A 23,248-nucleotide genomic window follows, 5' to 3' on the forward strand; every position below is an offset into this window, starting at 1 on the left:
AGGTTAAGGAGTTGAATAACTTAAATGTGAAAACTGAGATTAGTGATACTAACTTCTCATCTTCAGATTTCCCAAAGGCTGTCAAAGATTTATCACATGCCTCCCCAGATTTTTCCAGGCTCCCACACGCAGCTGTTGCGCGCTTGCTGTGAACACCCTGCTTCAGCCTTTCTTCCTGTTGCCCTCACTCCTGTTTGGGTTGAGGCTGTTCGCTCTCTAGTCCTGTGCACAATTCATTCTTAAATCTAACTGTTCTCCCATGGGATTAGATTTCTTGTCTCCCAGATCCCTTCATTTCTCTTTTTTGCTTCACTCTCATTTTCTTGAAAGAGAAATTTAGTGGCTTTCCTGAGTAGCTTTCCACAAATAGTACAGAAGGCGTCAATGAGTCCTAGCAAGACTGAAAGTGCCATTAATCTATTCCCACACTCAGCTGAGGGTTTCCCTGGACAAGGAATTCTAGGTTACAAGGCATCTAACCTCTGCAGCAGTTTGATGGCACCTTCTAAGGTTCTGGGTTGCTGTTGAGAGCTTCATTTTGAATTTGATTCCTTTGTATAGCACCCTTTTGTCTCTGGAAGTTCTCAGGTGCTTTTCTATCCCCTGTTTTGTAATTTCACTGTGATACTCTGATTTGACTAATTTACTTTACAATTCAAATTCATTCATTGACACTTCAATTTGGAGACTTATGTCTAAAGTTCTGGGAAAATTACCAGTAATTTTTCAAAAGGTAGTTTCATTCCTTTCTCCATTTCTCCCTCCCCCTCCCTCTCCCCCTCCATCCCCCTCCCTCTCCCCCTACCTCTCCCCCTCCCTTCCGCTCCCTCTCTCCCCTCCCCCCTCCCTCCATCTCCCCCTTCCCCTCCGTCTCCTCCTCCCTCCCTCTCCCCTCCCCCTCCCTCTCCCCTCCATCTCCCCCTCCATCTCCCCTCCTTCCCCCTTCCCCTCTCCCCTCCCTCTCCCTCCATCTCCCCCTTCCCCTCCCCCTCTGTCTCCTCCTCCCTCCCTCTCCCCTCCCCCTCCCTCTCCCCCTCCATCTCCCCTCCCCCTCCCTCCCCCGCTCCCCTCCCCCCTCCCTCCATCTCCCCTCCCCCTCCCTCCCTCTCTTTTCATTTTGGAGCTACTATTAGTCAACTACATGATAGTTGAGAATGATGCCCTGATATGTTAAATGTTTACTCTCTTATTATCCACTGGTTTGTCTTATTGTAGTTCCTAGGAGATATTCTTGACTTAGTTTCTAACCTTTTTATTGATTTTTTTGGCTTTTATATCTCAAATTTCTAGAACTCTTTTAGTCTAAAAATTTGTTTTTTCACTTCTTCCTTTTTTTAGATTTCATTTTGTTTGATAGCATCCTGTTCTTTATTCAGCTCCCAAGGATTTTAATGATAATTTTTTGAAGCTCACCTGTTGTTTGTATTGGCTATGTTCACTTGGATTCCTTTGGGTCTGTATTGGCTATTTCCTCAGCATTGCGTGGTTGGAGTGCCATTCTGTATCTAAGATGGAGGCACTGTGCTCACTTAGCAGCGCCGCAGGTGGGCACTGGGGGGGTGGGCAGCCCCAGAAAACCGGCCCTTGGAGAGATTCCCAGATGAGTGTTTCAGGTGCTGTGGGGGCAGATCTGCTGGCTGCTGGTCCTTTCCCGCTCTTGGGCAGAGGCTTGGTTTTCTCTGCGTTTGCTCTCCGTGTGCACAGATCGTTTTCCTGGGCGCCTCTCTGTTGCAGTGTCTCGACTTCTCTTGTCCTCGTTCACTTACACCCTTTTTATTCATTTGCTGTCGTCTCACTGGCCTCAGTGAGATAAATGCATGTATTCAGTATGCCAGATTTAACCAGAAGTTGGAGGGTATTTAGATATCATAGGCATCTTTTATAGAATTATTTAGTATTTGTAATCATCACCTTCAAGAACTATGTAACGTTCTGCTGAGTAAAGATACTATGGTTGATGTAATTGTTCGTCTGTTGTGACTTCAGGTTACTTCTGATTCAAAAAGCATCATTCACAGTTACTACTCAGACATTAGATGAAAAAGTGCAGACAGATAGATGGCTGTTTTTATTAGCTCTTTATTGACTTTTTAATTTTGTCTGTTACATGTTTAGTTAGTACACAATTAGGTAGTACAAGTATCACTATTTTCTCTTAAAAAGTAGCCTGTGTAATAATTCTTTGAAGAAAAAAATGAGTCTTTGTTAATTGATAATCAACTATATTGGTGTGCTTTGTGATTTACTATTCTTTATGAAAAGTGTACATTTTAATAAACAAAAATTTTGGATAGAGTTTAAATATACTGATACTTTGTTAATGAAGAGTACAGATTTTATTTTGTACAATTGATTTTTTAATTTAGTATTTTGCTTTCATAAAATTTAATTGCACTTACATCTAGAAAAATGAATCAAAATGAATTTTAAATTACATATGTGTTTGATATCTTAAAAACTATTTACAATTTAAAAAATAAGCTTTCTGTTATTTGTATTGATACTAATTTTGATATTTACCATTCTGCTTAAGCATCAGTTTCTAAAGAATTGATTAAGTACATAATTCTATCATATACTCAATTCAATAATATTTAAAAGGAAATCATTGTATTTCTGTTTTAAAAGCTTTTTAAAATCAGTTTTGTTTCATACTGTGTCTTATTACAATGGTTGATCTTTATAATTTGAGAGCCTTTGGTGCCGTGGGTCAAATAGTTTTAGATGCTGTTGACAGAAAAGAGAAGTGTGCAGAGTAACTGTAAGAGAACTTTGGGTTCTGACTATTTTATGAAAACAATAGATAATATGTAAAATCTTGCTGCCACAGTAAAGAGAACATGGATATAGTTATTTTCTGCCCTCTAGGATCAAGCTGCTTGAAATAATATAAACTTAATGTTTATTTTGTCATCTCTTTTCTTGATTCTAAATAATGTATATAAATACATTTTAAAGTTATTTGTTTTTTTATAGTTACCTGCCTTGGTTTGAAGTATATTACAAGCTTCTAAATACTCTGGCAGATTACTTGGCTAAGGAACTGGTAAGCTATGTTTTTTTCCCTATTTTGTTTTTATTGTGGTTAAATATACATAACATAAAACTTACCATTTTAACTATCTTTAAATGTACAGTTCTGTGTCATAAAGTACATTCACATTGTTCTCCAACCATCAACACCATCATCTCTAGAACTTTTTTATCTTCCTGAAACTCTGTTATTTCCCATTTCTCCTCTTGAGTCCCTGCCAACAACCACTGTACTTTCTATGTGAATTTGACTACATACTTCACGTAAGTAGGATCATAACAGCACTTGTCCTTTCCTGAGTGGCTTACTTCACTTAGCGTGTTTTCAAGGTACATCCACGTTGTAGCATGTGTCAGAACTGCCTTCTTTTTTAGCCTAATACTCCCTTGCATGGACGCACATTTTGTCTATCCATTCATCTTGGACACTTGGGATTCTTTGACCTTTTGGCTGTTGAACAAGGGCATGCAAATACCTGAGTCCCTGTGTTCAGTTATTTTGAATATATGCCCAGAAGTATAATTGCTGAATATGTTAATTTTGTGCTTAATTTTTGGAAGAGCCACCGTAATATTTTTCACAGTGGTTGCACCATTTCACATTTCCAGCAGCAATTGACAGGGTTCCTATTTCCCCATATCCTCCCAACGCTTATTGTCTGTTTTTGTTTTGTTGCTTATTGGTATTACTTTCAGGTGTACAACATAATGATTAGACCTACACTGCAAAGTTTCAACGCAATAAGTCTGGTTACCATCTGTCATCATACAGAGTTACACGTTTTTTTTTTTCTTATAATGGGGATTTTTTAAGATTTACTTTCTTAGCATCTTTCAACATACAATGCAATATTATTTATGATAGTCATCATGCTGTACATTATAGCCCCTTGACCTGTTATTTTATAAGTGGAAGTTTGTACCTCCTGATTCCCTTCACCCATCTTGCCCATCTCCCCAACCTCCCTCCCCTCTGGCAACCACTAATCTGTTCTCCATATCTTTTTGTTTTGTTTTGTTTGCTTGTTTGTCTTGTTTTTTAGACTCTATGAATAAGAGGAATCTTACAATATTTGTCTTTGTCTGACTTATTTCATGTGGTATAATGCCCTCAAGGTCCATCCATGTTGTCACAGCTGGCAGGAGTTCATTCTTCTTTATGGCTGAGTAGTATTCCATTGTATATACATATCATATCTTCTTTATCCATTAATGACACTTTGGTTGTTTCAGTATGTTTGCAATTACAAATAATGCTGCAATGAACATGGAGTGCATATATCTTTTTGAATTAGTGTTTTTATTTTCTTTGGAAAGACACCCGGTAGTGGAATTGCTGGATCATGTGAAAGTTCTATTTAAAAATTTTGAAGAACCTCCACAATTTTCCACAGTGACTGTACCAGTTTACATTCTTACCAACAGTGTACAATGGTTCCCTTTTCTCTACATCTTCACTGACACTTACTGTTTCTTGTATTTTTGATACTAGCCATTCTGACAGGTGTGAAGTCATGTCTCATTTTGCTTTTGATTTGCATTTCTCTCATGATTAGTGATATTCAACATCTTTTCATGTGCTTATTGTCCATCTGTATTTCTTTGGAAAGATGTCTGTTTGGATCGCTCCAATGCCCTTTATAATCAGGTTCTTTTTTGTTGTTGTTGTTACTAAGTTATATGGATTCTTTATGTATTTTGGATATTAACCCCCTATCAGATACATGATTTGTGAATATATTCTTCCATGAAGTAGGTTATTTTTCATTTTGTCAGTAGTGTCCTTTGCTGTACAGAAGTTAGTTTGATGTTGTCTCATTTGTTTATTTTTGCTTTTGTTTCCCTTGCCTTTGGAGTCAAACTCAAAAAATAATCACCAAGACCAGTGTTAAGAGCTTACTGCCTGTGTGTTCTATGAGGACTTTTATGGTTTCTGGTCTTCCATTCAAGTCATTAACCCATTTTGAGTTAGTTGTTGTTTATAGTATAATAAGTTGTCCAGTTTCATTCTTTGCATATGGATGCCTAGTTTTTCTAACACCGTTTATTGGAGAGAATGTCCTTTCCCTGTTGGATGTTCTTGCCTCCAGTGTCAGAAATAAGTCGACCATGTCTGCATGGGTTTATTTCAAGGCTCTGCACCCCATTCCATCGATCTTTGTATCTGTTTTTATGCGAGTACCAAACTGTTCTGAATGCTGTAGCTTTATGATGCAGTTTGAGATCAGGGAGTGTGATGCCTGCTGCTTTGTTTTTCTCAAGATTGCTTTGGCTATTGGAATCTTTTGTGCTTCCCTACAAATTTGGGGATTTTTTTTTGTTCTAATTCTTTTAAAATAATTCTTCCAATTCATGAGCACAGAATATCTTTCCATTTATTTTTATCATCTTCATTTTTCATCAGTGTCTTACAGTTTTCAGTGTACAGGTTTTTCACCTTCGTGGTCAAATTTATTCCTAGATATTTTATTCTTTTTCATGCAGTTGTAGTAAGTAGGATTGTTTTATTAATTTCTTGATAGTTCATTGTTGTATATAAAAACACAACAGATTTTTGTATATTGACTTTGTACCCTGCAACTTTGCTGAATTCATTTTTAGTTCTAACAGTTGTTTTGTTGTTGTTGGAGGCTGTAGGGTTTTCTATATGTAAATTGTGTTGTCCACAACATCTTCTACTTAGATGCCTTTTTTTCTTTTTCCTTCCTAATTTTTCTGGCTAGGGCTTCTAGTACTATGTGAATAAAAGTGGTAAGAGTGGCCATCCTGTCTTGTTCTTGATATTAGAGGAAAAGCTTTCAGCTTTTTGCTCTTGAGTATGATGATGGCTGTGGGCTTGTTAGATATGGTCTTTATTATATTGATGTACATTCCATTTATACCCACTATATTGAGAGTTTTTATTGTAAATCAATGTTGAATTTTGTCAGATGCTTTTTCTGCATCTATTGAGATGATATGATTTTTATCATTCTTTTTGTTAATGTGGTATATCGTGTTGATTGATTTGCAGACATTGAACCATCCTTGCATTCCTTGAATAAATCCCACTTGATAATAGTATCATATCCTTTCAGTGTGTTGTTGAATTTAATTTGCTAATATTTTGTTGAGGGTTTTTGTGTCTGTGTTCATCAGAAACATTGACTTGTAATTTTTTTGTGTGTGGTGCCCTTATTTTGGTATCAGGATAATGCTGCTTTGTAAAATGAGTTTATGCATATTCTCTACTCTTCGGATTTTTGTAAGAGTTTGCAAGGGATCAGTATTAAATCTTTGAATGTTTGGTAAAATTAATCAGTGTAGCCATCTGGTCCTGGACCTTGTTGGGAGTTTTTTGATTACTGATTCAGTCTCCTTACTTGTAATTGGTCTGTTTAGATTTTTATTTCTTTGCAATTCAGTCTTGGAAGATTGTATGTTTCTAGGAATTTATTCGTATCTTCTGGGTTGTCCAATTTGTTGGTGTATAATTGTTCATAGTAGTTTGCTATGATCCTTTGTATTTCTTCATGCAGTCCTTTGTGTTGGTTGTAACTTGTCTTTCATTTCTGATTTTATTTATTTGAGCCCTCCCTTTTTTTCTTAGTGAGCCTAGCCAAGGTTTGTCAATTTTATCCTTTTAAAGAACCTATACTTAGTTTCACTGTTCTTTTGTATTGTCTTTTTAGTCTCACTTTCACTTATTTCCATTCTGATCTTTTGTTATTTCCTTTCTTATAATAACTCTGGGCTTCATTTGTTTTTCTTTTTGTCGCTCCTTTAGGTGTAAAGTTAGATTGTCTGAGATTTTTCTTGTTTCTTGAGGGAGGCCTGTATTACTATAAAATTCCCTATTGGAACTCCTTTTGCTGTATATTCCACAGATTTTGTTATGTATTTCTATTTCCATTTGTTTCAAGGTATTTTTTTTAAATTTCTCCTTTGATTTCCTTGTTGGTCCAGTAGCTGTTCAGTAGCATGTTGTTTAACCTCCGTATATTTGCGATTTTTTTCTAGTGTTGTTCTTGTAATACATCTCTAGTTTCATACTGTTGTGGTCAGAAAGGATGCTTGATATGATTTTAATCTTCTTAAATTTATTGAAACTTGTAACCTAATGTATGACCTATCCTGGAGATTTTTTTTTGTGCAGTTGAGAAGAATGTGTATTCTGTTTTTGGATGGAATGTTCAGTATGTGTCTCTGAAGTTTATCTGGTTTAATGTGTTATTTAAGGCTGATGTTTCCTTATTGATATTCTGGATGGATGATGTAACTTGGGTGTTAAATTCTCCTGCTAATATTACATTGCTGTCAATTTCAAACTTCAGGTATGTTAGGTATAGTTGGGTGCATAACTATTTTTAAATGTTTTATCTTCTTGCTGGATTTACATCTTTATCATTACGTGATGCCTAGCTTTGGCTTTTATTATAGCCTTGTTCTAAATTCTGTTTTGTCTGGTATTAATATAGCTATGCCCAACTGTTTTTTTTTGGTTTACATTTTCATGAAACACCATTTCCACCCCCTCACTTTCAGTCTATGTGTGTCTGTGTGTATCTTTACTTATGAAGCAAGTCTCTTGTAAGCAGCATATAGGTGTTTTTTATTTTTATCCCTTCAGTCACTCTGTCTTTTGATTGGAAAATTTAGTACATTTTCATTTACAGTGAGTATTGATAAGTATGTCATTACTGCTGTTTTATTAATTGTTTCCTGGCTCTTTTGTACATCTTTCTGCTCCATTCTTTTGTTTTCTTCCCTTTGGTTTGATGACTTTCTATAGTGTTATGCTTAGATTTCTTTCTAATTTTCTTCTGTGTATCTTGTATAGTTTTCTGCTTTGTGGTTACCTTGAGGCTGACATTTAACAGCCTATACACATAATCTGTTTTAAGTTGCTAGCAAGTTAAGTTTGAATGCATTCTAAAACTCTACACTTTCACTTCATTCTCCTACATTTTTTTGATGTCACATTTTATACCTTTTTACTTTGTGTATCCCTTGAATACTTATTGTTTTTATAGTTATTTTTACTTCTTTTGCCATTTAACCTTCATACTAGCTTTATTAGTGATTAATCCACACTACCTTTACTAAATATTTACTTTCAGCAATGAAATTTTTACTCTTATGTTTTCTTTAGTTCCTGTTCTTTTTAAAGAAGTCCCTTTTACATTTCTTACAGGGCTGGTTTAGTGGTGAGGAGCCACCTTAGCGTTTGTCCATCTGGAATACTCTCTCCCTCCTTCAGCTGTGAACAGTGGCCTTGCTGGTAGAGTAGCTTGGCTGGAGGTTTTCTCTCTTCAGCGCTTTGTGTCACTCCCTTCTGGTCTGCAAAGTCCCTGCTGAGAAATCTGATGTTAATCTTATGGGGGTTCCCTTGTATGTAACAAGTTATCTCTTGCTGCATGAAGCTTCTCTCTCTGTCTTTACTCTTCTCATTTTAATCACGGTGTATCTTTGTGGGGCTTTCTTTGGGTTCTTCTCATTTGGGGCTTTCTAGGCTTCCTGGATCTGGATGTCTCTTTCCTTCCCCAGGTTTAGGGAACTTTTCAGCTGTTATCTTTTCAAATAAATCTTCTGCCCTGCACTGTCTCCTTCTCCTTCTGGGCCCCTTGTAATGTGAATGTCATTCTGCTTTATGATTTTCCATAGGCCACTTAAAACTTTCATTTCTATTTGTTGCTTTGATTGGGCAAGTTCCACCCCCCTGTCTTCCAGGTCACTGATTTTTCTCTCCATCTCGCCTGCTGTTGAACTCCCCTTGTGCATTCATTGGTTCAGTTATCGTATTGTTCGGTCTGTGACTTCTCTTTGGGGCATTCTTATATTTTCTGTCTCCTTGTTGAAGTTCTTCTGTGTTCATCTGTTCTTCTCCAAGGTCAGTAAGCATCTTTATAACCATTACTTTGAACTAATTATCAGTTAAATTACCTTCATTTTCTTGAGGACTCCTTTGTGTGTACTTGAGGTTTTATCTTGTTCATATTTGGAACATATTCCTTTGTCACTTCATTTTGCTTGACTCTGTGTGTCTGTTTTTATATATTAAATGGAATGGTCATTTTTTCCAGTCTTATGTAGGAGATGAATTCTGTCATTGAATCTTGCCATAGCTCTTTGTTGTCTCTTGAATCTTTGTGTTTGTCTGAGCAGCCTGATTTATTCTTGATAGGTCCCTGTTCTTGAGAAGTGACAAGTCCTGTGAGTCTTCCAGAGAGACGGTTCTCAGACAGCCCCTAATTGTAGCCTTACTGAAATCTAGACCTTCAGGCAGCAGCTTCTGAGGTATACAGACACATGCAGTCCTGTGGGCCTGCAGTGGAGACCCTGCTGACCAGGTGACCTGGAAGTGGCTCCTTGGCAGCAGGTGCATAAATCATTGCTCCAGAGGAGGGTGTGAGTTCCTTTCTGGGAGGTACTGGCAGGGCGTGCAAGTCCACGGGAGAGTACAAAGGTGGGGACCCCAGCTTATGTTGTCTGAGAGCACTCCATAGCCTCTAGATGTGTGATGATCCTGAAGCATGCCCCTCAGATGCTCCAGCACAAGTAAATAGGCCTTTTTCATAGGAAGACTGGGAGTGTTTTAGTCTGTTCTCTGCTTTTGTTCCAGACTGGTGGGGCCCAGAAATGCAGCCCTCCCTGGCCACCAGAACAAGGTGCTCATTGGGCATCCCTGTGTGGGCCATGCACTCTCACTGGCTCTGGGGTCCTCTGTGGGCAGCATGGGGTGGGGCACTCGGCCACTGGGCTCCGGCACAACCGAGATGGTGGTATGGGGCAGGGCACACACGGTTGCTAGCAGGTTAGAGGAACAGTGCAGAATGGGTACCCACCAGTAGTACCTGAGTCCCTAGAGAGAGTGCTTTCAAGCTCCTGACCCTCTGACAGATGCTTTAAATTTAGCAAATGAATCTCTGTCATGTTTGGTCCAAGAGCTTTTGAAACTGTTGCTTTTGTGACTGGTCCTGGGGCAAGTGAGTATGTATACCAATGCTTACAGAGTGGAATCTCTGTGCTCCATAGTCATGTGATTCTCCTGGATGTAGGCCCTACTGGCTTTCAAAGTCAGACATTTTGGGGTCTCATCTCTTCTGGGGCAAGTCCAGGGTTGAGGTTTCTGATGTGGGACATCAAACCCCTGCTCCTCAGGGAGAAACTGTCTGGTGTGATCCCTCCCAGCTGTGGGCCGGGTCACAGTGGTGGGCATGGAGCTTTTGACAAGACTGCCTCCATGGCTCTACTATCCTTGTTTGTGGAGGAGCTATTCAGCTAGTTTTCTGAGTGAATTATTTCACATGTAGCTGTAGATTTTTTCTATCCGTGGGAGGAGGTAAATTCATTGTCTTCCTAGTCCCTCACCTTGAACACTTTGAGCTGCCTCATTTTGTTTTTATAATAGCTATCCTGATGGGTATGGCATCTGGTTGTGGCTTTGATTTACATTCTCCTAATGAATCAGGAAGCAGAGCTTTTTCATGTGTGTATTGGTCATTTGAATATCTTATTGGAAGAAAAAGCTGTTGAAGTCCCTTGTCCCATTTTTATTGTGCTTTGTTGTTGAGTACGAGTTCTTTATATATAGATATTAATCCCTTCTCAGATGTGTGATTGCAAATTTTTCCTACTGTGCTGTGGGTTGTCTTTTTTTTTTGTTGGTATTATTAATGTACAATTACATGAGCAACATTATGGTTACTAGACTCCCCCTATTATCACGTCCCCACCACATACCCCGTTACAGTCACTGTCCATCAAGGTGCTATAGAATCATTACTTGTCTTTTTTGTGTTATGCTGCCTTCCCCGTTTCCCCCACTGCCCCACTACATTATGTGTGCTAATTGTAATACCCCCTTTTCCCCATTATCTCTCCCTTCCCACACATCTTCCCCAGTCCCTTTTCCTTTGGTAACTGTTAGTCCATTCTTGGGTTCTGTGAGTCTGCTCCTGTTTTGTTCCTTAAGTTTTTTCTTTGTTCTTATACTCCACAGATGAGTGGAATCATTTGATATTTGTCTTCCACCTGGCTTATTTCACTGAGCATAATACCCTCTAGCTCCATTGATGTTGTTGCAAATGGTAGGATTTGTTTTCTTCTTATGGCTGAATAATATTCCATTGTGTATATGTACCACATCTTCTTTATCCGTTCATCTACTGATGGACACTTAGGTTGCTTCCATTTCTTGGCTATTGTAAATAGTGCTGCGATAAACATAAGGCTGCATATGTTTTATCTAACTGGGCTCCTGCATTCTTAGGGTAAATTCCTAGAAGTGGAATTCCTGCATCAAATGGTATTTCTATTTTGAGTTTTTTGAGGAACCTCCATACTGCTTTCCACAATGGTTGAACTAGTTTATATTCCCACCGGCAGTGTAGGAGGGTTCCCCTTTCTCCACATCCTCGCCAACATGTGTTGTTGTTTGGTCTTTTGGATGGTGGCCATCCTAACTAGTGTGAGGTGATATCTCATTGTGGTTTTAATTTGCATTTCTCTGATGATTAGCGATGTGGAGCATCTTTTCATGTGCCTGTTGGCCATCTGAATTTCTTCTTTGGAGAAGTGTCTCTTCAGCTCTTTTGCCCATTTTTTAATTCACTTATTTGCTTTTTGTTTGTTGAGGTGTATAAGCTCTTTATATAATTTAGATGTCAACCCCTTATCAGATATGTTATTTATGAATATATTCTCCCATACTGTAGGAGGTATTTTTGTTCTGTTGATGGTGTCCTTTGCTGTACAGAAGCTTTTTAGTTTGATATAATCCCACTAGTTCATTTCTTCTTTTGTTTCCCTTGCCCAGGGAGATATGTTCATGAAGAAGTTGCTCATGTTTATGTCCAAGAGAATTTTGCCTATGTTTTTTTCTAAGAGTTTTGTGATTTCATGACTTACATTCAGGTCTTTGATCCATTTTGTGTTTACTTTTGTATATGGGGATAGATAGTCATCCAGTTTCATTCTCTTACATGTAGCTGTCCAGTTTTGCCAACACCAGCTGTTGAAGAGGCTGTCATTTCCCCATTGTATATCCATGGCTTCTTTATCATATATTAATTGACCATATATGTTTGGGTTTATATCTGGGTTCACTACTCTGTTCCATTGGTCTATGGGTCTGTTCTTGTGCCAGTACCAAATTATCTTGATTTCTGTGACTTTGTTGTAGAGCTTGAAGTCCGGTAGTGTAATTTCCCCCGCTTTATTCCTATGTCTCAGGATTGCTTTGGCTATTTGGGGTCTTTTGTGGTTCCATATGGATTTTAAAATGATTTGTTGTAGCTCATTGAAGAATGCTCTTAGTATTTTGATAGGGATTGCATTGAATCTGTAGATTGCTTTAGGCAGGATGGCCATTTTGACAATATTAATTCTTACTATCCATGAGCACAGGATGTGTTTCCATTTATTGGTTTCTTCTTTAATTTCTCTCATGAGTGTCTTGTAATTTTCAGAGTATAAGTCTTTCACTTCCTTGGTTAGGTTTTTTCCTAGGTATTTTATTCTTTCTGTGCAATTGTGAATGGAATTGTTTTCCTGATTTCTCTTTCTGCTAGTTCATTGTTAGTGTATAGGAAAGTCACAGATTTCTATGTGTTAATTTTGTATCCTGTACTTTACTGAATTCAGATATTAGATCTAGTAGTTTTGGAGTGGATTCTTTAGGGTTTTTATGTTCAATATCATGTCTTCTGCAAAGAGGGACAGTTTGACTTCTTCCTTACCAATCTGGATGCCTTTTATTTCTCTGTGTTGTCTGATTGCCATGGCTAGGACCTCCAGAACTATGTTCAAAAAGAGGGGAGAGAGTTGGCATCCTTGTCTTCTTCCCGATCTTAAAAAGCTTTCTGTTTCTCGCTGTTAAGTATAATGTTGGCTGTGGATTTTTCATATATGGCCTTTATTATGTTGAGGTACTTGCCCTCTATAATCATTCTGTTGAGAGTTTTTGTCATGAATGTATGTTGAATTTTGTCAAATGCTTTTTCAGCATCTATGGAGATGATCATGTGGTTTTTGTCTTTTTGCTGATGTGGTGGATGATGTTGGTGGATTTTCTAATGTTGTACCATTCTTCAATCCCTGCGATGAATCCCACTTGATCATGATGAATGAGCTTTTTGATGTATTTTTGAATTTGGTTTGCTTATATTTTGTTGAATGTTATTGCATCTATGTTCATCAGGGATCTTGGTCGGTAATTTTCTTTTTTTGTGTTGTGTTTGCCTGGTTTTGGTATTAGAGTGATGTTGGCCGTGTAGAATGAGTTTGGGAGTATTCCCTTGTCTTCTACTTTTTCGAAAACTTTAAGGAGCATGGGTATTTGGTCTTCACTAAATGTTTGATAAAATTCAGCAGTGAAACCATCTAGTCCTGTAGTTTTGTTCTTATGTAGTTTTTTGATTACCAATTCAATTTATTTGCTGGTAATTGGTCTTTTCAAAATTTCTGTTTCTTCCTGGGTCAGCCTTGGAAGGTTGTATTTTTCTAGAAAGTTGTCCATTTCTTCTAGGTTATCCAGTTTGTTACCATATAGTTTTTCATAGTATTCTCTCATAATTCTTTGTATTACTGTGGTGTCTGTAGTGATTTTTCCTTTCTCATTTCTGATTGTGTTTATGTGTGTAGACTCTCTTTTTTCCTTGATAAGTCTGGCTAGGGGTTTATTTTGTTTATTTTATTGAAGAACCAGCTTCTGCTTTCATTAATTCTTTCTATTCTTTTATTCTTCTCAATTTTACTTATTTCTACTTTAATCTTTATTATGTCCCTCTTTTTTCTGACTTTGGGCCTCATTTGTTCTTCCTTTTCTAGTTTCATTAATTGTGAGTTTAGATTCTTCATTTGGGATAGTTCTTCTTTCCTGATGTAGGCCTGTATTGCAATATATTTCCCTCTTAGCACAGCCTTCGCTGTGTCCCACAGATATTGCAGTCTTGAATTATTGTTGACATTTGTCTCCATATATTGCTTGATCTCTGTTTTTATTTGGTCATTAATCCATTGACTATTTAGGAGCATATTATTAAGCCTCCATGTGTTTGTGGGCTTTTTCATTTTCTTTGTGTAATTTATATCTAATTTCATACCTTTGTGATCTGAGAAGCTGGTTGGTGCAATTTCAATCTTTTTGAATTTACTGAGGCTCTTTTTGTGGCCTAGTATATGATCTATTCTGAAAATGTTCCATGTGCACTTGAGAAGAATGTATATCCTGTTGCTTTTGGGTGGAGAGTTCTGTAGATGTCTGTTAGGTCCATCTGTTCTAGTGTTTTGTTCAGTGCCTCTCTCTCTTTACTTACTTTCTGTCTGGTTAATCTGTCCTTTGGAGTGAGTGGTGTTTTGAAGTCTCCTAAAATGAATGTATTGCATTCTGTTTCCCCCTTTAATTCTGTTACTATTTGTTTCACATAAGTAGGTGATCCTGTGTTGGGTACCTTGATATTTATAATTGTTATGTCTTCTTGTTGGACTGACCCCTTTATCATTATGTAAAGTCCTTCTTTGTCTCCTGTGCCTTTTTTGTTTTGAAGTCTATTTTGTCTTATACAAGTACTGCAACTCCTGCTTTTTTCTCCCTATTAGTTGCATGAAATATCTTTTTCCATCCCTTCACTTTTAGTCTGTATATGTCTTTGGGTTTAAAGTGAGTCTCTTGTAGGCAGCATATAGATGGGTCTTATTTTTTTTATCTATTCAGTGACTCTGTGTCTTTTGATTGATGCATTCAGGCCATTTACATTTAGTGTGACTATCGATAGGTATGTACTTATTGCCATTGTAGGCTTTAGATTCATGGTTACCAAAGGATGAAGTGTAATTCCCTTACTATCCAGCAGTGTAATTTAACCCACCTTGTATGCTATTACAAACACATCCTAAAGGTTCTTTTTGCTTTTTCCTCCTTTTTCTTCCTCCTCCATTCTTTGTATGTTATGAATCATATTCTGTACTCTTTGTCTATCCCTTGGATGACATCTATTTAACCTTAGGAATACTTCCATCTATAGGAGTTCCTCCAAAATACACTGTAGAGGTGGTTTTGGGGAGGCGAATTCTCTCAGCTTTTTCTTATCTGAAAATTGTTTAATCCCCCCTTCAAATTTAAATGATAACCTTGCCAGATAGAGTATTTTTGGTTCAAGGCCCTTCTGCTTCATTGTATTGAATATATCATGCCACTCCCTTCTGGCCTGTAAGGTTTCTGTTGAGAAGTCTGATGATAGGCTGATGGGTTTTCCTTTGCATGTGATCTTTTTTCTCTCTCTAGCTGCTTTTAAAGGTCTGTCTTTATTCTTGATCTTTGCCATTTTAATTATTATATGTCTTGATGTTCTCTTCCTTGGGTCCCTTGTGTTGGGAAATCTGTGCACCTCCATTGCCTGAGAGACTATTTCCTTCCCCAGATTGGGGATGTTTTCAGCAATTACCTCCTTAATGACACTTTCTATCCCTTTTTCTCTCACTTCTTCTTCTAGTATCCCTGAAATATGAATAATAATCTGTTTGGATTGGTCACGTAGTTCTCTCAATATTCTTTCATTCTTGTAGATTCTTTTTTCTCTCTGTACCTCAGCTTCTTTGTATTGCTCTTCTCTAGTTTCTATTCCATTTACTGTCTCTTCTGCTACATTTAATCTGCTTTTAAATCCCTCCATTGTATGTTTCATTTCAGATATGGAATTTCTTAATAATTGAATCTCCATCTTAAATTCATTCCTGAGTTCTTGAATATTTTTCTGTACCTCCATAATCATGTTTATGATTTTTATTTTGAACTCTCAGGAAGGTTGGTGAGTTCAGTTTCATTTGGCCCTTTTTCTGTGGTTTGTGAGATTTTGGTCTGAACCATGTTCTTTTGATGATTCATAATTCTATGAGGTGCCCTCTAGTGCCCAGAAGCCCCAGTCTCTGGAGCTGCTCAACCTTTAGAGTGACTTTGGGGTTTGTAGCAGAGCAGCACTGGTGCCTGGGGGGAGGAAAGGTCTGTTCCCTGATTCCCATCTGCCGTGCCTGTCTCCCGTGTCAGAGCCAGTGGGCGGAGCACCCAGGTGTGAGCCTCTGTGCTGCGCGTCTCTAGCTGTTGTGGGCGGGGCCTTCCTCTAGCTGGCCTGACGCCAGCACAGTGACTGCCGGTTTGCAAGCAGGTGCCAGCTGGCCAGGAGGAAGGCTCGGCAGGCTGCGTGTTGCAGTGTGGGGCCTCAGTGTTGAGCAACCAGCCCCGGGAATGGGCCACCTGAAGCTTGTCTAAGTTCCCAACCTGCTGGGCAGACATCCTCGTCCAGCTCTCCCCTTCTCCGCACAGCAGCTCTGTGCAAACCCCGCCCCTTCAGCAGCCCCCTCGCTGCTAGGAAGCCTCTCAGACCGCCCGCATTTCCCTTGTCGAGAGTGGCTGGGTGTGGACCCCGTCCTCCACAAATGGCTGGAATGTCTGTCTCTCAGGTACTCCGCCTGTCCCAGCTCCCCATCCTCCAGAGCACCACGCAGTGTAGGTTTCTGCTCGCAGAGCAGACCTCCAGGGCTGGGTGTTGAGCAGTCTCAGGCCTCCACTCCCTCCCTGCTCAGTTTCTCTTCCTCCTGCCGGTGAGCTGGGGTGGGGGTAGGGCTTGGGTCCCGCCGGATCAAGGCTTTCATTCGTTACCCTGTTTCGTGAGGTCTGTATGCAGTCTGGTTCAGCCTTCTTTTCTGTTGCTGTTTTAGGGTTAGTTGTATTATCTATATTTTTGCACTGTCTGTGGTTTTGGGAGTCGTTCTCTGTCTCACCTCTCATGCTGCCATCTTGAGTCTTCTGCTATGGGTTGTCTTTTTATTTTGGTGGTAGTGTCCGTTGATGCACAAAAGTTTTTAACTTTGATGGAAGTCCAATTTATTATTTTTCTTTTGTTGATTATACTTTTGGTGTTAGGTCAAGAAATAATTTCTAAATCCAATGCCATGAAGCTTTTCCTGTATATTTTCATCTCAGAATATTATAGTTTTAGCTTTTTTGGCTCTTCAACTTTTTTTTCTTGAAAATCAAAGCAAAAGAAAAAGTGAACTTTGCTATTAAATAATGAATTTCTCTGGAATGATAACTTGTACAGTTTTCCTTGTATTCATTTTTTGATGTTTTTAAAAGGACAAATTTATGAAGATATTTGCTGTGCTATTTGATGCAACTTAATTCAAATAAATGTTCTTTTTTTAAACCTTTAATGATTGCCTATTACTGCTTTCTAATTTTCAAATCCATGGTATATTTTCCTTCATGGTCATCTTTTAAAATCCGCATTTGATACTCTCCCACTTTTGAGATCACATTTTTCTTGGTTGTCCTGACATTGTTTTTCATTTGTTTTTAGCTATATCCTCAGCCTTTGGCTTTTTACCTATCTACACATAAAATTTTCATGTTCTCATGTTCTTCATTTTCTCTTCTTCCTAGACATTATTTGTGGATACCTCATACACACTCTTAGCTGTAAATACCACTATGTTCTGAACTCTAGGAATCATCTTTCTTAAACCTGATTATATCATTCCACTACTTATGATCCTCTCAGGGGTTTCCTTTTTTCCTTTGAACAAAATCTAAACTTGTGTGTAGCCTGACATATAAGAGGCATCATGGTCTGGCTTCTGATGTGGCCAATCTGCTCCCTCTTTCCTGTATATGATGTACTATCCAATTATTTTGAGCTACTTAAATTTCCCAGAACATACATAACTCTACGTGATTGTCTTTCAAGATTATAGATCACCCACTCATTACTGGTAATACTTTAATCTTTTAATATTCAGTGTAAATACCCTTAAGAACAAACCAAAATTCAGCATAAGTATTACTCCAGATACTTTTTATTAAATAGAATTAAAATGCATTATTAATAAATTATGGTGCTTGCTTTACTCTTCTAGTTGGCAATTTGGCAAAAAAAAATTTATTATAATAACATAGTAGTAAGTTTTTAATGTTTGTTAAAAAGTCCAGGTGTATATGTGTGTTTGTGTGTATAAATATTTCCTTCTCTACACTTGGTGTAATTAATTCTGTGAAATATTTACTAGGTCATCTTAACACGAAGAATTTTATGTTGAAGCTATGCACTCATTCATTTTCCAAAGAAAATAATTGGAAATAAAACTGTTTAATTATTGTAGTGAAAACTAAAACCAGCATTCCACATCATGATAATTCCTACTTCTTGTTTTTATGAACCAACATTCATTGTATTAGTTGTCCAGATTTTGAACACTTTGCCTTGGAAACTCTTATTGATAAATTAACACTTACGTTCTTATTTGTCATATTGCCCCAGAGACCATCCATAATAGTAGACTACATAAAAGAAAATACTATGTGCTGATCCATGTAATTTTGATTTTCTGATAAGAGGAAATAAGAAATACTAATTGGTGTTCTTAATTAGAGGAAAAATATTATAAATTCGCAGTATTACATAACCAGAAGGAAATCTATAATTACATTTTTTTGTTTTCATTTTTAATCTAGTGCCACATGATTAAAATGTAGATATTTACATAATTCAAACTATACTAGTATATCTAACTAGAAATAAATGTGATCAAAACTCAAAAAAAAACAAACTATTCTTACCTGAGCAATGTCAGGCAGGTACAAAGGATTTTTAATAGCTAGACTTTAAAAAATTTATGTAGCCATAGGAATTTTGTACAGATAAAGCATCAGTATCATTCAGAATATTCTGTGGTACATTTCATTGTTTAAATGGTCAAAAAATAAATTCTTTATAATTTTCCTTTTTGGTCCTTCTAAAGGGGGTTTCAGATAGGGAATTTTCAGTGTACACTTTTGTAAGCATTTATAGAGATCTGAATTATTAAGTTTTGATACTCAAGTTAGAAGAGAAATTATGAGAAGTCATGTGTTTCATATCCAAATCTCTCAAAATTAATTATTAGCTTTCCTTGGTATATTCTCCCAACATGAACATTTCAAGAGACAATAAAAATTACATATACAAAAAGCTAACTTCATATATTTATTACTGGAATTATACGTGTAATTCAGAAAAGTGAAGGTATACATCAAGGTACATTATTATACAAACTCTATAAAGTAGATGTATTATGTACTCTCTTTAATCCCATTCATTGTGGGTCAAGTAATGACTAATAGCTATTTAGGAAAGAAATGTAATCTAGAATAATCTCTTATGTTGCATCTTAGTACAGTAATCTTACTAGAATTTATCTGTTTCTTAAAAATTAGGTTTAAGATTTTAAAATTAAAATGGACAATGAACCATTCAATGATCACATAATTCTATTGCTATTTTTTATTCAATCATTTTTTATTGTATTTAATGTTAATGATTTCCTTCTATAGATATATCAGCGTATTTTATAATAATTAAGTGTTGCAAAATACATATTCTTACCAGATAGAAATATTGCTATTCTTTCTGGATAAAGAAATGTGATTATTTTTTCCTACTTATTAGATTTAGTTATTTTAATTTCATTTGTTTGAAACATTTCTATGGGAAGCAGTTATATAAAACATGTGTAATATAAGAAGGCACAGTATATGATTTTATTAAATAGTTTTAACAGTATTTGCTTAGTATGTATTTCATTTATAAACTGTACTTTTAAATTTACCTCAGGAAAATGATTTGAATGAAACTCTCAAATCCCTGTATAACCACCCAATACCAGAGGCAAACACTTCTGTCCCCTTGAGTGTGGTAAGTATCCAATCAGCAACTTGTTACTGAAATTATGGCAGTTTCTCATGTAAGAACTCAGGCACCTTCAGCAAACTGTTAAAAGAGCCCCTTCTGCTCCCCAGAGACTCAGTGCCCGCTGTGTGGCACCAGGCTGTCCGACATGCTTCAGACACCATAACGTCATATGTCAGATGTGTGTTTTGGTACTTGTTAAGTTATAGAGGTATTTTTAAGTTTTACACTAAAAGTAACTAGGTCTGTGAGAATGTTCTGATTGTGAGAAACATTTCAAGATTTTAAGGTGAAATCTGTCTACAATAAGGAAATAGATATATACACACAAACAACCCCTCCCACACACATAAAATACCATAAACACACATGAAGCATCCCTTCTAAAATGAAAACATTCTAAGAATTGCAAATATAGTATGTAACTACATGATAAAAATTCTGGGTTAAAAATTCCTCTCTTCCCCATACTTCAGTACCTATTCTATATAGGCACTAAGTACTGGACGCATGATTACAGTTTGTCAAAACAGTAAGCCTGTGGAGTATAAATTATTTACTGTGCCATCTATCTCTAAAAATGCTAATATTTTGGGAGGCTTAGTACATGTTCAAGGTTAATAAAAAAATTTTGATTTCTTTAATATTCTTCATTAATTTGGCATACCAAATAGAATGTTGAGATTTATTTCTATTGATTTTTGTTCTTCCAAAGTAACAATAAACTGTGCTAAAAGGAAGAAAGATACATAACAATGCAAGAGAAATTGAAAGAAAAATAACGTGAAATTTAATAATATTATGGCCTTTTGCTTTTTTGCAAGATAAGGAAATTGTTATCCTTATTATATGCTTTCTTTGGTAATAACTTTCTTCTTGCTTAAATTCTCCCCTATAATTTTGTTTAATAATAGTGTTTTCTTACAGTATCCCATTCTTTATATTTCTGTCAGATCCCTAGTTCAGATGCTTGGCACTTCAAATAGTCCTCAGTCTAGAGTCTCTCTTTCTGATCCTTTCTACAAAAGACAGTCTAATTAAATTTCCTTAAGCTATACAAAGTTCCTGTCAAAAACCTAACAGCTCCCCATTTTCTGAAGAATTTGTCCAAACTTTTGGTCAGGATTTCAGGACTATCCACTTCTTACCCTCAAACCAGCATTTCATTTTTCTGTCTCTTTTTTTTCTAAATTGATTCTCTATCTAGTCACATTATTCTGTTCATCTTGAATGAACATTATGCTTTCTCACTTGCACAATTTCTTTTTTGTAACTAAAGCTTGTTTATAGACTTATCTTTAGTCTAGAACTAGTTCAGTTCAGTTAGTTGGGAAACTTTCTCTTCTCATAACAGCTTAAAATGTTCTTTCTCTCCTGTGATCTCTGCACCTCTATGTCTGCATCCTCTTACTGTGTACTGCCAAAATGGACATGTTAGTAGTTATTTTAGTCATTTGGAGATTGGGAGCTGGAGTGCTAGAGATAACCTTGATTTTAAACCCAAATCTGCAGACCTTGAAGTAGGAATAATTGAGGTATTTAAAGAACAGGATATAGAGAGGATAGATCAAAAGTTAGGGTCTTGAGGAGAGAGGATTAAAGGTGGCATGAGAGGTGAGACAGACCTCCTAAAACCTCATATAATATGAAAATATAATTAATAGAACTAATCCTGAAAGAGCAACAGGAAAGAAGGCTGCACCAGACTTCATACACCTGGAGGAAATAAGAGACCTCACACAACAGTTTAACATACCAAGGCTGTGACCTGGTGGGACCCAAGCCCATCCCCCACCCCAGCTCACTGGCGGGAGGAAGAGAAACAGCAGGGAGGGAGTGGAGGCCTGGGACTGTTGGACACCCAACCCTGGAGGTCTGCTGTGGGAGTGCGAACCTACATTGCATGGTGCTCTGGTGATTACTGGGGTTGGAAAGCTAAGACAGGTGGAATACCTAGAGAGACAGAGATTCCAGCTGCTTGTGGAAAACAGGAATTCATATCCGGCTGATCTGGGCGGACAGTCTGAGAGACTTCCCCACAGCAAGAGGGCTGCTAAAGGGGCAAGGATTGTGCAGAGCTTACTGCTCAGGAGAAAGGACAGGCAATTGTCTGAAGGCACTCTGCACAGTAGATTGGGAGCTTTCATGATCCTCAGGCGCTCCAGCCCCCTGGCTAGCTATGCAGCTCTAAGGCCCCCCACCATGATACGCAGCCTGCTCTGTCTTCCTCCAGGCCAGCCCGCACCTGGCTTGCAAACTGGCAGCCCCTGCCCTGGCATCAGGCCAACCAGAGGGAAGCCCCACCTGCAGCAGCTACAAACGCAAAGCACAGAGGCTGACACCTGTGTGCTCGGCCCACTGGGTCTGGCCGTGGAGACAGGCAGCACAGCAGGGAAGCAGGAAACAGCTCCTTCCTCCCCCCAGGCACCAGCACCGCTCCCCTGAGACCCCTGATATCCCTCCAGGGCTGAGCAGCTCCCGAGAGTACAGTTTCTGGGCACTAGAGGGCGCCACATACAAATGTGAAATGTCAAAGGAACCTGGTTCAAAGCAAAATCTCAACGACCCCAGAAAAAGGGTCAAGTGAGACTGAACTAATAAATCTTCCTGAAAGAGATTTCAAAATGAAAATTGTAAATACACTTCTGGAGGTACAAAAAAATATTGAAGAACTCAGGAACGAATTTAGGATGGAGATCCAATCATTGAGGGACACAATGGAGAGTATTAAAAGCAGATTAGATGTGGTGGAGGAGATGATAAATGAAACAGAATGTAGAGAAGAGGAATACAAAGAAGCTGAGGCACAAAGAGAAAAAAGCATCTCTAGGAATGAAAGAATACTGAGAGAACTGTGTGACCGATCCAAATGGAACAATATTCATATGATAGGGATACCCGAAGAGGAAGGGAGAGAAAAAGGGATAGAAAGTGTCTTTGAGGAAGTAATTGCTGAAAACTTCCCCAATCTGGGGAAGAAGATAGTCTCTTAAGCCATGGAGGTGCACAGATCTCCCAACACAGGGGACCCAAGGAGGACAACACCAAGACATATAGTAATTAAAATGGAAAAGACCAAGGATAAGGACAGACTTTTAAAAGAGAGCCAGAGAGAGAAATGAGATCTCATACAAAGGAAAACCCATCAGGCTATTATCAGACTTCTCAGCAGAAACCTTACAGGCCAGAAGGGAGTGGCATGATGCATTTAATGCAGTGAAGCAGAAGGGCCTCAAACCAAGACTACTCTACCCAGCAAGATTATCATTTAAATTTGAAGGAGGGATTAAACAATTTCCAGATAAGCAAAAGCTGAGAGAATTTACCTCCCACAAACCATCTCTACAGTGTATTTTGGAGGGACTGCTATAGATGGAAGTGTTCCTAAGGTTAAATAGCTATCACAGAGGTAATAAAAAGGGATAGACAAAGAGTAGAGAGTATGATACTTAATATATAAAGAATGGAGGAGTAAGAAAAGGGGGGAAAAAAAAGAACCTTTAGATTGTGTTTGT

The 23,248-nt window shown here is 37.7% G+C and overlaps 1 protein-coding gene across 17 annotated transcripts in view; it reads left to right on the forward strand.

Moving 5' to 3' along the window:
- The window catches only part of DENND1B (DENN domain containing 1B), a 268,058-nt gene that overhangs the window by 114,560 nt on the left and 130,250 nt on the right, over nt 1-23,248 (forward strand). For all 17 annotated transcript variants that reach the window (XR_012123013.1, XR_012123012.1, XR_012123014.1 and 14 more), the window contains 2 exons: nt 2,977-3,046; nt 19,659-19,739. Coding sequence is in view for 14 of the 17 variants with exons in the window: in XM_037004680.2 (XP_036860575.2) it covers nt 2,977-3,046; nt 19,659-19,739 (151 nt within the window). In the remaining 3 variants the exon portion in view is untranslated. The remainder of the gene's footprint in view (nt 1-2,976; nt 3,047-19,658; nt 19,740-23,248) is intronic.

This window comes from Manis javanica, chromosome 11 (assembly GCF_040802235.1).
Source record: "Manis javanica isolate MJ-LG chromosome 11, MJ_LKY, whole genome shotgun sequence".
In the NCBI taxonomy this organism is placed as follows: Eukaryota; Metazoa; Chordata; class Mammalia; order Pholidota; family Manidae; genus Manis; species Manis javanica.